The 17,907-nt window shown below is 45.0% G+C and overlaps 1 protein-coding gene across 1 annotated transcript in view; it reads right to left on the bottom strand.

The window, feature by feature from the left end:
• PHF24 (PHD finger protein 24) overlaps positions 1-17,907 on the bottom strand; it is a 66,106-nt gene that overhangs the window by 18,182 nt on the left and 30,017 nt on the right. The window contains exon 3 of the mRNA XM_040420166.1: positions 7,804-7,882. Coding sequence (XP_040276100.1) covers positions 7,804-7,882 — 79 coding nt within the window. The remainder of the gene's footprint in view (positions 1-7,803; positions 7,883-17,907) is intronic.

Here is a 17,907-nt window from a genome sequence, read left to right as displayed (position 1 = left end):
TATCTGTGGTTAGGTGGACCTTGCCACAGATGGCGTTGCGTAGTGCACACTTGATTTTTTCCGATACTTGGTTGTGCAGGGAGGGCACGGCTCTCCTGGAGAAGTTGTGGCGACATACTGTGGGACAGCAAGCGACATGAGCTGTTTGAAGCTGTCCGTCTCCACCAGCCTGAATGACAGCATTTCAAATGCCAGCAGTTTAGAAATGCTGGCATTCAGGGCCAGGGATCGAGGGTGGCCTGGTGGGAATTTACGCTTTCTCTCAAAGATTTGTGAGATGGAGAGCTGAACGCTTCCGTGTGACATGGTGGAGATGCTTGGTGACGGAGGTGGTGTTGTTGGTGGCACATCCTCTGTTTGCTGGGCGGCAGGTGCCTGAGCCCTTTCTTGGTTTTAAAGGTGCTTACTCCACTGCAGCCCGTGTCTCGCATGTAGATGCCTGGTCATGCAGGTTGTGCTAAGGTTCAGAACGTTAATGCCTCGCTTCAGGCTCATTGTGTGAAGAAGTGCCATGCCAGGGAACTCCTTGAAGCTGCCTTTGGTGTGCTCGGTCCCTGGTGACGGTGGCCAGTAGCAGGCGAACAGTTTTTGCGACGGCTGCTCTGCTTTTGCACCCTGCTCCTGCTTTTGCTCCGCTGTTGGCTCGGTCTCACCACTGCCTCTTCCTCCGAACTCTGAAAGTCAGTGGCACAACCTTCATTCCATGTGGGGTCTAGGACCTCATCGTCCCCTGCATCGTCATCCACCCAGTCTTCCTCCCTGACCTCCTTTTCGGTCTGCACACTGCAGAAAGACGCAGCAGTTGGCAGCTGTGTTTCGTCATCATCAGAGACGTGCTGAGGTGGTATTCCCATGTCCTCATCAGGAAACATAAGTGGTTGTGCGTCAGTGCATTCTATGTCTTCCACCCCTGGGGAAGGGCTAGGTGGATGCCCTTGGGAAACCCTGCCAGCAGAGTCTTCAAACAGCATAAGAGACTGCTGCATGACTTGAGGCTCAGACAGGTTCCCCGATATGCACGGGGGTGATGTGACAGACTTATGGGCATGGGTTTCAGGCGCCATCTGTGCACTTTCTGCAGAAGACTGGGTGGGAGATAATGTGAACGTGCTGGATCAACTGTCGGCCACCCAATTGACTAGCGCCTGTACTTGCTCAGGCCTTACCATCCTTAGAACGGCATTAGGCCCGACCAAATATCGCTGTAGATTCTGGCGGCTACTGGGACCTGAGATAGTAGGCTCAGTAGGACGTGTAGCTGTGGCAGAACGGCCACGTCCTCTCCTTGCACCAGAAGCTCCACCAACACCACCACCACGACCATGACCGCGTCCTATATTAGATGTTTGCCTCATAGTTAGCGTTTACAAAGCAAAGTAAAAAGTGGTTAAGTCTGTTAAAAAAAAATAACCGCCAATAAAAACCCTGAGTTTTTTTTTTTAACTCTATATGACATCGGTATTTGTGGCCTAAATGTGACACTCACTTATGCACGTCTTATCCCAGATGTGCAGTATATCAGAGGCTTTTTTCACCCCAGTAACCAAAAAGGCGTATTTCTGGCCTAAATGTGACACTCACTTATGCACGTGTAATCCCAGATGTGCAATATATTAGAGGCTTTTTTCACCCCAGTAACCAAAAAGGCGTATTTCTGGCCTAAATATCACAATCACTTATGCACGTGTAATCAGAGATGTGCAGTATATCAGAGGGTTTTTTCACCCCAGTATGCCAAAGCAGGATTTCTGGCCTTAATGTGACAATCACTTATGCACGTGTAATCACAGATGTGCAGTATATCAGAGGGTTTTTTCACCCTAAACAAAAAGCTGTATTTCTGTCCTAAATGTGACAGTGACTTATGCACGTGTAATCACAGATGTGCAGTATATCAGAGGGTTTTTTCACCCCAGTAAGAAAAAAGCTGTATTTCTGGCCTTAATGTGACAATCACTTATGCATGTGTAATCACAGATGTGCAGTATATCAGAGGTTTTTTTCACCCTAGCCAAAAAGCTGTATTTCTGTCCTAAATGTGACAGTGACTTATGCACGTGTAATCACAGATGTGCAGTATATCAGAGGCTTTTTTCACCCCAGTAACCAAAAAGCTGTATTTCTGTCCTCAATGTGACAGTGACTTATGCACGTGTAATCACAGATGTGCAGTATGTAACCAAAAAGCTGTATTTCTGTCCTAAATGTGACAGTGACTTATGCACGTGTAATCACAGATGTGCAGTATATCAGAGGGTTTTTTCACCCTAAACAAAAAGCTGTATTTCTGTCCTAAATGTGACAGTGACTTATGCACGTGTAATCACAGATGTGCAGTATATCAGAGGGTTTTTTCACCCCAGTAAGAAAAAAGCTGTATTTCTGGCCTTAATGTGACAATCACTTATGCATGTGTAATCACAGATGTGCAGTATATCAGAGGTTTTTTTCACCCTAGCCAAAAAGCTGTATTTCTGTCCTAAATGTGACAGTGACTTATGCACGTGTAATCACAGATGTGCAGTATATCAGAGGCTTTTTTCACCCCAGTAACCAAAAAGCTGTATTTCTGTCCTCAATGTGACAGTGACTTATGCACGTGTAATCACAGATGTGCAGTATGTAACCAAAAAGCTGTATTTCTGTCCTAAATGTGACAGTGACTTATGCACGTGTAATCACAGCTGTGCAGTATATCAGAGGCTTTTTTCACCCTAACCAAAAAGCTGTATTTCTGTCCTAAATGTGACAGTCACGTGCTTGTCTAATCCCAGATGTGCAGTATATTTGAGGGTTTTTTCACCCCAGTATGCCAAAGCTGTATTTCTGGACTTGCAGATAGCTTATGCTGGTGCACTATTGTTGCATAAAATGGCTGCCGATCAGGTATTGATATTGATGAAATGAAGAAAAAAAAGTTCGTTTTCAGCAGTAGTTGGCTCAGGGCAGGCTTAAAAATCTGTGCACTGCACCCACAAAACACTTTTTCTGTAGATCGCTGAGTACATAAACCAATTCTTGATAAGATTGCTCCCTGATCTCTCCCTCACAGCAGCTGCAGCCTCTCCCTACACTAATTCAAGCAGAGTGACAGGCGGCGCTAAGTGACTCCAGCTTAAATCACACGCTGCAGTTGGCCAATCACAGCCATGCCACTAGTAGGCATGGCTGTGATGGCCTTTTGGGGCAAGTAGTATGATGCTTGTTGATTGGTTGCTTTGCAGCCTTTCAAAAAGCGCCATAAAAATCGGCGAACACCGAACCCGAACCCGAACTTTTACGTAAATGTTCGGGTTCGGGTCCGGATGCCGAAAAACCTAAAGTTCGGTACGAACCCGAACTTTACAGTTCGGGTTCGCTCAACTCTACTAATAACCCAATCCTTACTTATGGGTAATATTGATAGCAATGTTTATGGGGCAAGTAAAAGTGGGTGCTCAAGTGTACCATGCAGAATAATTTCTGGTTGGCCCAACATACCCTAATCCAATAACACTGACAATCAGCTCACCCCAGACTTGTGCTCTCAATACGTCATCGAGGCTCTTCCATGACTTGTTCCCACTGAGCAGTCAATCCTCCGTTCCAGTAGAGCTTTTGTCTTTTCCTTTTGACTATGAGCCTCCTTGCCCCCTCCCAGCAGGATTGTATACCCATTCCGTTTCACTCCTATTATTTCTCTATGTGCACCGAGCAGCAGATGTTATATAGGATTGATTGCTAATGAAATGATTGCTTCTTGTAACAAACCCAACTTGAACATGCAGCACCAGCTTTAATTAGGCAATTACAAACTGAAAAATTGTATGTGTAGCAATAAACAAATAGGAAATGTAATTATGGCTGAGAGTGCTTGTGCCATGTGGGTAATCAGTGCGCTGGAGCCACCGAGTAAATGCTTCAGAAGAGCTGATGGAAAACAAGCTCGTACACTTACCACTGGATCCTCGGTATCATTTTCGGTCCAATTTCTGAGAACAGTATTTTCCATAAAAATGCCTTCTCCCCTTGTATTATACAGTATTTCATTATCATTAAAGCCAATGAGGGGAAATAAGACGATCTGTCGGTTTCGCAGATTCAAAATGAACAGAAAAACTCATGATGTCCAATGACCTCAATGGTAAATAATCCGATAGATTGATTAATCTGCTGGTCGTGTTAAAGGGGTAGTGCAGGGTCAGAAAGACGAGGCTGCTTTCTTCCAAATACAGTACTGAAACTCTGCCTTAGGCCTCTTTCACTCGTCCTCATCCATGATGACATCAGTGACAAAATGGTTAGTGGTTCTACAGCGAGCCCACATAGGAGGTGAAGAGTAGGATGGAAGTGGTAGTTGTGGCACTGCCTTGGTAGGACTTGTAGTGGTGTGCGGTAGCTGTCCTAATTCTGGCTCTTCCTGGGGACTTGCAGTGAAAGGAGGGGATACCCTTTCTTCCCTCTGGGCACACTGTGATATTGGGGCTTCTGCCTGGTGTGAAATTTGGTTCTTTTGATAGGTAGATGGCTGTAAGTGCAGGGCCGGATAATGGCAGCGGTGTAATGGTGGTGCAAGGCGATAATCAGGCCAGTGTTTGGGTAACAAATCCAGTGTTCTTTACTGGGGTAGTTTTGGCAGGTCATAAACAAAGACATGGGTAACATTCAGTTCAGATTCTGAGCATTCATAGTGCATACACATTCTACTTTCCAAATCAACCAAAGGAGTGCACATTCACAATACATACTACAGTTTCCACAGTGGGATGTAGATCCTCCAACGGGTAGATAATCCTGGTAAAAGCATGGTGGGAGCCTGAGGCAGTGTACCCTTTCTACTAGCAGTAAGTCCTGTTGCTATAGAAGAGCAAATGCACTACACGACTATCCTCTGCACTGGTCCTTTCTATTGGTTCTTAACAATTTGTACATTCTGTTCTTCTTTCTCTCTCAGAGGATGAGGATTCCTTACAGCAGGTCTCGCTTCTGCCCAGACACATACTGAAGCTTCCTCTTTCTCAGCCTGTCTAGACTAGGCCCACTCCTAACCCAGAGGAGAAGGCCTCGCCTCCACCAACTGAGCAGGGCAACATAACTACAGGGAGTGCAGAATTATTAGGCAAGTTGTATTTTTGAGGAATCATTTTATTATTGAACAACAACCATGTTCTCAATGAACCCAAAAAACTCATTAATATCAAAGCTGAATATTTTTGGAAGTAGTTTTTAGTTTGTTTTTAGTTTTAGCTATTTTAGGGGGATATCTGTGTGTGCAGGTGACTATTACTGTGCATAATTATTAGGCAACTTAACAAAAAACTAATATATACCCATTTCAATTATTTATTTTTACCAGTGAAACCAATATAACATCTCAACATTCACAAATATACATTTCTGACATTCAAAAACAAAACAAAAACAAATGAGTGACCAATATAGCCACCTTTCTTTGCAAGGACACTCAAAAGCCTGCCATCCATGGATTCTGTCAGTGTTTTGATCTGTTCACCATCAACATTGCGTGCAGCAGCAACCACAGCCTCCCAGACACTGTTCAGAGAGGTGTACTGTTTTCCCTCCTTGTAAATCTCACATTTGATGATGGACCACAGGTTCTCAATGGGGTTCAGATCAGTTGAACAAGGAGGCCATGTCATTAGATTTTCTTCTTTTATACCCTTTCTTGCCAGCCACGCTGTGGAGTACTTGGACGCGTGTGATGGAGCATTGTCCTGCATGAAAATCATGTTTTTCTTGAAGGATGCAGACTTCTTCCTGTACCACTGCTTGAAGAAGGTGTCTTCCAGAAACTGGCAGTAGGACTGGGAGTTGAGCTTGACTCCATCCTCAACCCGAAAAGGCCCCACAAGCTCATCTTTGATGATACCAGCCCAAACCAGTACTCCACCTCCACCTTGCTGGCGTCTGAGTCGGACTGGAGCTCTCTGCCCTTTACCAATCCAGCCACGGGCCCATCCATCTGGCCCATCAAGACTCACTCTCATTTCATCAGTCCATAAAACCTTAGAAAAATCTTGAGATATTTCTTGGCCCAGTCTTGACGTTTCAGCTTGTGTGTCTTGTTCAGTGGTGGTCGTCTTTCAGCCTTTCTTACCTTGGCCATGTCTCTGAGTATTGCACACCTTGTGCTTTTGGGCACTCCAGTGATGTTGCAGCTCTGAAATATGGCCAAACTGGTGGCAAGTGGCATCTTGGCAGCTGCACGCTTGACTTTTCTCAGTTCATGGGCAGTTATTTTGCTCCTTGGTTTTTCCACACGCTTCTTGCGACCCTGTTGACTATTTTGAATGAAACGCTTGATTGTTCGATGATCACGCTTCAGAAGCTTTGCAATTTTAAGAGTGCTGCATCCCTCTGCAAGATATCTCACTATTTTTGACTTTTCTGAGCCTGTCAAGTCCTTCTTTTGACCCATTTTGCCAAAGGAAAGGAAGTTGCCTAATAATTATGCACACCTAATATAGGGTGTTGATGTCATTAGACCACACCCCTTCTCATTACAGAGATGCACATCACCTAATATGCTTAATTGGTAGTAGGCTTTCGAGCCTATACAGCTTGGAGTAAGACAACATGCATAAAGAGGATGATGTGGTCAAAATACTCATTTGCCTAATAATTCTGCACGCAGTGTATTGAACTGTAGACATGAATTACTTATAATCTTAATCATTCATTATGATTTTTCAAATTGTCCCTAAAAAATGTTGGCTGTCCGTGATTTTGGGATAAGATGTCCAGAAAAAATAAATTCTGGTTGGCAACATGAGCCCAAAATGGATAGAATCCGTGTTGTGTCATTGAAATAAGCCTGTCTAATTTTATGGCCAAAAACAGGTGAGCTTGATAAATGTGCCCCATTGGGTACATTTGCTGTCAGTGTAAACTGCACACTCCCTTGATTCAAGGACACGTCAATGAGGCCTTAGGCCTCCTGCACACAAACGTGTGCACCCATTGGTCGTGCAAATTGCAAGCCGCAATGCACGAATACCGTCCGTGTGGCAGCCGCAGCGAATCCGGCAGTTCTGCAAAAAGATAGGACATGTTCTATCTTTTTGCGGAACGGAAGTACGGGACGAAACCCCACGGAGGCACTCCGTAGTGCTCCCGTAGGGTTCCGTTCCGTGCTTCCGTTCCGCGAATGCGGTCTGCAATACGGCAACGGGAAGCACGCATTCGTGTGCAGGAGGCCTTAGACTGGGGGTACATGGTGACTTTTCTCACTACAACTGAAGATCGCTGTGCAGCACTGCCTAAATCATAAGTAATGCAAGAGAATCGGGCTGACATGAAAACTGAAATATTCAACACTGCCGGATTTTTGGAAAAAAAGGTTGCAACACGACCCTATTTACTTACATTACTCGTGATGCAGGTGGTTCTACACAGCCATCTTTGGTTGAAGAGACCATAGTCATTGTGTAGCCCCAGCCTTGTTTCTGCCATTGGAGCAGAGCTACAGTAAGTTCTCATGGGTAAGTGTATAGCTGATTTTTTGGAAGAAAGCAGACATTTTTTTTATTTTGTTCCCTTTAAATAATCATTCATATGAATGGACTCTCTTGCAGATCCACTACTGTTGACGGATCTTTTTTTCTTCATAAAGCATGTAACAATAAAGATAATCCATGATGTAAATGAGCTCCTAGTTTGAGGTCAGCTGCTGAGAAGTAATGCCCCGGGGTACACCGAGACTTTATTATCTTGTCTGCTGGATAACTAGGGTCTCAGAGGAACGTGCCGGGGAGTAATTGTCTCTACGCTGCAGTTATTAAGACTGAATCAGCTTGTCCTCACCTGGGATTACTTTGCATTGACTGAACGTCTCCATCAGGCTGTACATCTCCTCCTCTGTCAGCAACAGGTTCAGATTGTCCTGCGGGAAAACACACATGAGATATGTAGAGAGAGAAATGTGAGGCCTACTAATAAATTGTCAGCAAAGAAGAACGTGTTAATGGCGATCCCACTGCGAAGAATACGTTAGAAAGTCTATGAATCCTCAAAATGATGGGAGAACAGATGTTGCTCTTACGGCAGACACTGATCAAAAGTCTCTTGTGTCACGATCGTACCTGCTTGACAGGATCTGGGTGGAACACACAGCTTTTCTTCCCAGGATAGCTGAACTTGTGCTAGGCTTCTCAGTCTACCTCTTCCCATCCTCCATTGTACCACATCCTGATCCTGCTTGACGATCACTACTAGTGTTGAGCAAATCGAAGTCCATGAAGTGGGCTTCGATCTGAATTTCAGGATAAATTCGATTTGCCGTGAAGCCGAATTTCCTCGTGCTTCATGGTAGCGAATCGATTTAACCTGAAATAGTGTAAAAAACTTAAAAAAAATGATACTTACGGTACCTCCTCCATTTGCTAGCGATGGGCCAGCCGCCATGTTGCTTGAAGATCTCGCATTAAATCCCGTGTACGGTGACGTATGACTTCATCATGCCGGCAGGATGATGACATCATGGACAGCGCAAGATTTTGCGCTGGATCTTCAAGCAAGATGGCGGAAGCTGGCCCGTCGCTAGCAAATGGATGAGGTAAGTATGATTTTATTAGTTTTTTATTTAAATTTGACACTCTGTTATTTATATAAGATGCCGTGATCATGTATGAACGCAGCATCTGAGGGGTACAATGACGGGGAGCGGCGCAATCGCTGCTCCGTGTCATTGCACCCGCTACTTACAAAGAAACGCGCTTCATGACAAATAGAGATGAAGTGGAATGCGATCTGAAATTCAGAAATTATTCAATTCACCTAGAAGCCGAATTTCCTCGTGCTTCGTGTCAGCGAATCGATTAATCCTGAAAGTCAAACTTACCGCCTCCATTTACGCGTGAAGGGCCACCAGCCTCCATCTTGCTTGAAGATCTCGGCCGAAATCCCGTGCCGGCGTGATGAGGTAATCAAGCAAGATGGCGGCGGCCGGCCCATCGCGCGCAAATGGACGCGGTAAGCTTGATGTAATTTTTCTTTAATGTTAATTTAACACTGTTTGTACACTCAGATGCCGCGATCATGTATGAATGTGGCATCTAAGGGGTACAATGACGGGGCGGCGCTATCGCCACTCACTGTCATTGCACCCGCTACTTACAAAGAAATGCGCTTCGTGGCAAAGTAATTTGTCATGAAGCTAATTTTTTTGTGAAATTCGGCAAGTCAGCCGAATCGAATTTTCAAGAAATTCGGTCATCTCTAGTGACAAAGTAATTTGTCAACGAAGCTAATTTTTTTGTAGAATTTGGAGAAGCAGCCAAATCAAATTTATGAATAATTCACTCATCTCTAATCATTACCTCACCCTGGTATGACTGAACTGCATTTACATTTTCAACACAGTATCACATCCCACTTCTGTCTGATCCACATGACACAACCCAGACGAGGATTTGGCATATCTGGGGCCCCAAGCAAAGTTATTCCTGGGGGCCACCTTGGCACAGCTAAGCCCCACTCATGGCCTAGTATCTTACCAGTGGCACCTCTGCTACTGCTCTACTCCTGGGAAGGGCCCCTCTTCCCTCTTGGGCCCACTCAGTATGCCTGCCCTTTTTGTAATTTTTTTCTGCTAACCTCTTGTGGCCAGCAGGGGGCTCCCTGATCTCTGGGGCTCTAAGTATTTGCTTGGTCTGTGTGGTGGTAAAGTCTGCCCCACTACTTTTACACCTGCTACTACTTACTGCAATGGCCAAGTGGGGAGGCAGATCGGATAGGAGTAGTGGTGCAGATGGGAGTTGTAGTAGCCACGTTGGCTGCCCTCTCCGGGCTCCCTAAGGCTGCGCAGTGAAACGTTGATGGTGGTGCAGTGCGGTACAATGACAAGGCCAGTATTCAACCAATCCTTTACTGAGCAGCTTAGCAGGTTACACATCCAGGCACTTGCAAGGGTCAGTACAGTCTTTACAGAGGGTTTAGACACTTTCCCCCACAGTTGTGTGTATGGGAGAGAAGGTCAAGAAAATGTTCCCTCTGAGTCTCTGTCTATATAACCTGGGGGTGCAATTTCTCTCTCTCTCTCTCTCTCTCTCTCTCTCTCTATAACTCTCTTTCTCTCAGAGCACAGGTATGGCACCACAATGCCCAGCTCTATATTATCTTGTTTATTTAGTATTTCTGCAGTACCCACTGTGGGGGCAGATATTTAACAGGTGATCAGGCTGGGTGCCTGAGACTTCCCTCTCTGACCACAATGCAGTGAAGTCCAAAACATACATATATGTATTATATTTCTCTGCCCTCTCCTTTGTAATGACCGCTGTGCAGTCTGAAATATATGCTCTCCTCTCTGAGTCTGCTTCACTTTGTAAGATGGTCTAGTGTACTGCTGGACAGTACTGCTGTGGCTCTGTCACCCAGCTCACTCTCTGGCTCTCTGCCACACACTGACTGCTAGCAGCTTCCATAAGAAGTAGGGTTGAGCCAGCCACACCTAGCAACTGCCTGTCATCTGAAACAAGGGCTGGCTAAGTGAGCTCCTTACTAGGGATGAGTAAACCCGACGCTTTCAGGTTCGGGCCGGCGTTGGGGCGGTGATGGAATTCCATTATGGAATATAATGGAATTCTATGACAGAATGCAAAACTGAAGCTTTAAGAGGCATTCCGTCATAATAGAAGTCTATGGGCAGCATAACAGATCCGTCTGGTTTCCGTTATGCAGGACAGGATTTTGTTTTCTGTCCTGCATAACGGAAACCAGATGGATCCGTTATGCTGCCCACAGACTTCTATTATGACAAAATGCCTCTTAAAGCTTCCGGTTTACATTTAGTCATAGATTTCCATTATATTCTGTGATAACGGAATTCCACCAGAACCCGAATGCTGACCCCAAACCAGAAAACCTTGGGTTCGCTCATCTGTACTCCCTACTCCCCAGGCACAACCTTTGGGAAGCACAGTGTATACAGTACAGTACAGAAAACCCTTTTGCGGTAGGCTTCCAGGACACTGCATTACCTGATTAACTGTCTGCCATTCCAGCATCATCATTTCGGTGTTCCTCGCGGATCTTTGTTTACAGGGTTGGACCTCAGACATAGCGTAGCCTACTAACAACACGTGACCACTGCAGCCAATCACTGCCTAGAAAGGTACACTATTGCGGCCAATGATTAGCTGCAGTGGTCACATGACATCAGCACTGCAGGCCTGGAAAGAAAGAAAGGTGTGGACAGCCAAAACAGCAGTGCTGGAATGGCAGATTCTTATTTTAATTTTAATATAAAAAAATGTATTTTATTTTTACCATCATACCCTGCCTGTGCCTAATTTTTTACTAACTTGGACAACCCTTTCAAGGAAATATTCTCATGCTGAATGTTGAAGAAATTTCTGCAACTGAAAATTGTTTCCATTTATCCTAATAGGTTTACTGTAGCGGGAAACACATGGATTTCTGTATGACCCATTCAGAGGAATGGGACAGTTGCAGAAATCTCTGCAAAAAATCTGCCATGTGTGACGTCACTCTTAGGGCTCATGCACACGACCGTATGTATTTTGCGGTCTGCAAAAAAATACGGATGGCGTCCCTGTGCATTCCATATTTTGCGGAACGGAACAGCTGGCCCCTAATAGAACAGTCCTATCCTTGTCCGTAATGTGGAACTGCAATACGGACATATGGAAACAGAATGCAAATGGAGTAAGTTCCGTTTTCTTTTTTTTGCAGACCCATTGAAATGAATGGTTCTGCATACGGTCTGCAAAAAAAGGAACGGACACGGAAAGAAAATACGTTCGTGTACATGAGCCATCAGGCTAACTCGCACACGGCTGCACCGTGTTTTGCGGTCCACAAATTGAAGATCCGCAAAACACGGATGCTGCTCGTGTGCGTTCGGCAATTAGGACACGTTCTATTTTGTTTGCGTGGCCACGGAACGGAACAACAGATGCGGGGTTTCAAAACAGCAAATCCGCTTGTTTTTTCATGCGGATTTTTGTGCATTTCCACACGAAATCCACGTGTTACTTGCGTATTTTGGTGCGGATTTGATGCCGATTTTCCACAGATCTCACCCTTGCACTTAAAAGGGTGAAATCCGCACACAAAAAAATTGCATAATCAGTTGACAAGACAAAGTTGTCCCTTTCCTAACCTGACGTACTCATTAGCCACGTCCTGTGGAGTGTTCCTTCCCCCGGGGGATGCAACGCTTATTCACTATTACATTAAATCAATGCTTTGGTCTTTGTAATAAAATCAGAAACAATAATAATATACTGAAACTACAAAGTAATTACAGCCATTAATCTCTTCTCACATATTGTTCCCTCTATATTAAAGGCTGGCGGGGCGGAGAGCATCGAATCCACTGACAAATTATGGTATATAACTAGAATCCCGAGTATATGGTCCACACTTCATCACTGAGGGGCAGGCCAGGTCATACTGAGTACTCATTTGTCACATACTGCTGGCTTCAAGATAATCGCAAATATAAAAATAATGAAGAAGTACAGATGTAGCAGGGTTAAAACGGTCAAATATAATTCATATGAGTAGAATAGAAGTATGTTCACACGCAGCAGATTTGTTGCAGATACGGTACTTTTGTGCAGGACTGGTGCGAGGATTTTTGCCACCCTAGGCGAAAGCTAATTTTGCCGCCCCCCATTGACCACGCCCTTTGACCTGCCCCTTTTTTGTCGGCCACCTATTTAATGATTGTTGCATGCAACATTTTAATTGACCAGCTAATTTTAGATATTCTAGATATTCTTGGTGGTCATCTGTGCCATTTTGGCCTCAAAACATTACATAACCCCCAAAACTACATTACATTATTGACAACTGTAAGTTTTTACCTTGACTGGTGGTGGCCTAGGTGTGTTTATCAGCAGGTCTGCTCCAGTCACTGTTATGGGGGATCTATGTATGACACTATTATGGGGGATCTGTGGATGGCACTTTTATGGAGGATCTGTGGATGACACTATTATGGGGGATCTGTGGATGACACTGTTATGGGGGATCTGTGGATGACACTGTTATGGAGGGGGATCTGTGGATAACACTTATGGGGGGGATCTGTGTATGACACATACCGTATATAGCATCTTATGCTATATGTTTCATCCACAGATCCACCCCATGACAGTGTCATCCACAGATCCCCCTCCCTATAACAGTGTCATCCACAGATCCCCCTCCCCATAACAGTGCCATCCACAGATCCCCCTCCCATAACAGTGCCATCCACAGATCCCCCTCCCCATAACAGTGCTATCCACAGATCCCCCTCCCATAACAGTGCCATCCACAGATCCCCCTCCCCGCCGCTCAAAGGAGTATACATTTATAAACTGTAATCCGTATCCTGCAGTAACTTTAACTTTAATCAACGCTCATCTCTTTACTACCTTACACTCAGCTCCAGTAACAGGCAGTGCGTTCGGTGCTCACTCACTGACGTCACGCGCCTGCGCTGATTTAAAGTTAAAGTTACTGCAGGATACAGATTACAGTTTATAAATGTATACTCCTGTGAGCAGCGGGGCCGGTGTAGAGTAGCCCAGGAGAGTCAGAGTGGAGAGCGCTGTGACTTTTATTGCAGCCAGAGTGGTGCCCCCAGCAAGAGTGCGCTCTACGCGGTGGCCTACCTTGCTTATGGGTGGCGCCGGCCCTGCTTCTGTGACTGTCCCATTCATTTGAATGGAGATGGCAGAAATCCATGTACTTTTTCTAGAAAACAGAACCCATTCAAATTAATGGCAGTGATTTTCATTTTTGGTGATGTATTGACGCTGAGTATGTCAGGATTCGCATAGCGAAGTTTATCAGATGTAGCATTGATGAGTTTGTTATTACAACTCTTTATCAGATGAAGTTAGTGATGAAATTGTCATACAGGATGTAGCAGTGCTGACATAATTCTTGGGAATATTACAGTACTTGGGGCTGGAAGGATAGTACTGCATCATGTGTACTTAAAGAATTTAAGTATCGTGATGCACAAGCAATTCTGTCCCTAAGGCCTCTTTCACACAGTCAGTATTTGGTCAGTATTTTTGCATCAGTATTTGTAAGCCAAAACCAGGAGTGGGTCCAAAACATAGAAGAGGCGCAAATATTTCTATTCAATTTCTATTACGTAGGTTCCACTTATGGTTTTGGCTTACAAATACTGATGCAAAATACTGAGCAAATACTGACCGTGTGAAACAGGCCAAAGACTTAAGTGACATATTTAGCTCTGTTACATCTATAAAGTATAATCAAAAAGAATTGAAAAAAGTATTATGGCATTATGCAAATTCTACACCAGAGAGCACATGGTCATGTAAGGAGTAGAGGGGACACTTTCACAGCGTGGTGTGGGAGGGGAACTCCATACCAAACACAAAAGGGAGGGAGAAGATACCAGGCCTGCAAACTAGGGAAAGGGGGAAGGTCACCACCTAATAAATCCAAACCCGAGCCCTGACTGCTAACAGAATGAACAGACCCCTATGGTAGGACTGTTCATCTGCAGGAACCTAAGACTGGCTCAACCTAGAAGACCCTGAAGATAGTGATTGGGCCACAGACGACCTATTCCTTCCCAGCTGAAGGAACAAGAGTCGGCCTCAGGTCTGGTACCAAGAGATAGGGAAATAAACACAATACAAAAAGGAAAGACACTTAACTCCGAGTAAATGGAAAGCAGGAACTCAGCCGAGATCCAGACACCAAACGATCCACAACCAGAATGAGCTATCAACTGCAAGGAGTGATGGGTAAAGCCAGACTAAGAAGGGAGTAGTAATGGTCACATGATCTACACCTGAAAAGGAGGTGTGGACATCCCAGCAACACATAGACAAAATGAAACCAAAAGAAGCTGTCAGATCACTGACATGCAGCAAGTCTTTCAGATCTTCTACCACCTTTCACTGGTGTGACAGTACTACGTGTGGCCTCCGGAAACCCAGGACCCACTTTATCTGGATGAGCTCTGTGAAAAGCTTTCACCAGACGCTTAGCATTAATGTCGGCCACTGGGACCCACATCCTCTCGTCTGGTCCGTAACCCTTCCAGTGCATGAGATACTGGAGGGATCTACGGAGAACTCGGGAGTCAATTATTCTGGCGATTTGAAATTCCAAATTACCATCCACCATCATAGGAGCGGGCGGCAAGGTGGACGGTTCAACATAACTCTTTAATAACGACTTATGGAACACATTATGAATTTTTAAAGCTTGGGGTGGCTCAAGATGAAAGGCTAGCGGGTTAACAATGGCAGTGATCTTATATGGACCAATAAACCTTGGACCCAACTTCTAAGAAGGTATTTTCAACTTAATGTTTCTTGTGGACAGCCACACAGAATCACCCACTCTCAGGTCTGGACCATTCATACGTCTCTTGTCAGCCATACGTTTATACTTTTTCCGCCAAATAGCTGACAAAGAAGAAGAAAATCTTTCCTCTTCAGGTATACCAGAAGTCTTAGTGCCATAAAATGTGCGAAATTGCGGGTGGAACCCATTTGCCCAAAAAACGGCGACTAATCAGTAGATTCCTGTCTACGGTTGTTTATGGCAAATTTGGCCAAAGACAAGAATGAAGACCACTCCTCTTGATTCTTTGAGACAAAACATCTCAAGTAAGTCTCCAAATTCTGGTTTGTGCGTTCAGTCTGTCCATTCGACTGAGGGTGAAAGGCTGAAGAGAAGGACAATTGTACCCCCAGACCAGTACAGAATGCCTTCCAGAACTTGGAAACAAACTGAGTCCCTCTATCAGACACCACATCAGTGGGAATACCATGTAGTTTTTTTACAATGTTATCGACGAACACCTGTGCAAGAGTTTTAGCATTGCAAAGACCTGGTAAAGCTATAAAGTGCACCATCTTACTAAAGCGATCAACAACCACCAGAATCATAGTTTTCCCCAAAGAATTAGGTAAATCTGTGATAAAATCAATGGATAAATGAGTCCATGGTCTAGAAGGGATGGGCAGCGGAAGTAAAGATCCAGAAGGCTGGGTATGTGTCACCTTAGGACGTGCACAAGTACTACAAGCTGACACATAGTCCTCAACACACTTGTGTAAACCTGGCCACCAGAATCTATGAGATAGATTACGAGATCGACAGCGGATCTGCTCCCTGGGTGTCCTGTGAGAACAGTACAGTGATATTCCTCGAACACCTTGTGACGTAGCTCAGAAGGAACAAACAACTTCCCCGGAGGGCAAGAATCCGGTGCTTCTCCCTGGGCCTCCAACACTTCTGCCTCAAGGTCGGGGTATAGGGCGGATATTACTACCCCTTCGGACAATATCGGGCCAGGATTTTCCGACTCGCCTTCCCCAGAAAAGCTACGTGACAAGGCATCAGCCTTGATATTCTTAACTCTAGGGCGATAGGTGACAATTAAATTAAATCTGGTTAAAAACAACGACCATCTGGCCTGTCTTGGGTTCAGATGTTTAGCTGAGTCCAAATAAGCCAGATTTTTGTGATCAGTGAGCACCATATTAGGATGAATTGCTCCTGCCAACCAATGACACCATTCTTCAAAAGCCAATTTAATGGCCAGCAATTCCCTATTACCCACGTCATAATTCCTTTCAGCGGCTGAGAGTTTCTTAGAGAAGAATGCACATGGGCGCCATTTACTAGGTGAAGGACCCTGCAACAGGACCGCTCCTACCACAGCCTTAGATGCGTCAACTTCCACAATGAATGGCTGTGACACATCCGGTTGCACCAGTATAGGGGCAGAAGCAAAACACTCCTTCACCGCTGAAAAGGCTTGTAATGCCGCATCCGACCAGACTGAGATATCCGAACCTTTCCTAGTCATGTCCTTTAAAGGTTTAACAACAGTCGAGTAGTTCAAAATGAATGTACAATAGTAGATGGTGAACCCCAAAAACCGCATAAGGGCTTTCAAATTTTCGGGACTATGCCAGTCCAGCACAGCACGGACCTTCTCAGGATCCTTCCGAAAACCTGAGGATGAGAGTAGATAACCCAGGAATTGCACTTCCTGATCTGCAAATACACACCTCTCCATCTTAGCATGCAATTTATTCTCTCTTAGGATCTGTAACACCTGTCTCACGTGATCCTGATGGGTCTTCATATCAGGAGAATAAATTAGTATATCATCCAGATATACCACAACAAACCTCCCCACAAGATAATGAAAGATGTCATTAACGAAGTGTTGAAAAACTGCAGTGGCATTGGTTAACCCAAAAGGCATGACCAGATTCTCAAAATGACCTTCAGGGGTATTAAATGGCATCTTCCATTCGTCCCCTTCCTTGATCCTTACCAGATTATATGCCCCCTCAAATCCAACTTGGATAACACCTTGGATAACAATCTGATTAAACAAAACTGGGATCAAAGGAAGGGGATAAGGATCACGGACAGTGATACGATTAAGGCTACTTTCACACTAGCGTTTGGGGCTCCGCTTGTGAGCTCCGTTTGAAGGGGCTCACAAGCGGCCCCGAACGCATCCGTACTGCCCTAATGCATTCTGAGTGGACGCAGATCCGCTCAGAATGCATCAGTCTGGCAGCGTTCAGCCTCCGCTCAGCAAGCGGACACCTGAACGCTGCTTGCAGCGTTCGGGTGTCCGCCTGGCCGTGAGGAGGCAAGCGGATCCGTCCAGACTTACAATGTAAGTCAATGGGGACGGATCCGTTTGAAGTTGACACAGTATGGCTCAATTTTCAAACGGATCCGTCCCCCATTGACTTTCAATGTAAAGTCTGGACGGATCCGTCTGAAGCTACTTTCACACTTAGAATTTTTTCTACAATATAATGCAGATGGATCCGTTCTGAACGGATCCCAAGTCTGCATTATATGAGCGAATCCGTCTGGGCAGACATCAGACGGACCCACTCTGAACGGTAGTGTGAAAGTAGC

This window comes from Bufo bufo, chromosome 2 (assembly GCF_905171765.1).
Source record: "Bufo bufo chromosome 2, aBufBuf1.1, whole genome shotgun sequence".
NCBI classification, from domain to species: domain Eukaryota; kingdom Metazoa; phylum Chordata; class Amphibia; order Anura; family Bufonidae; genus Bufo; species Bufo bufo.
This window is presented reverse-complemented; position numbering and strand designations above follow the sequence as displayed.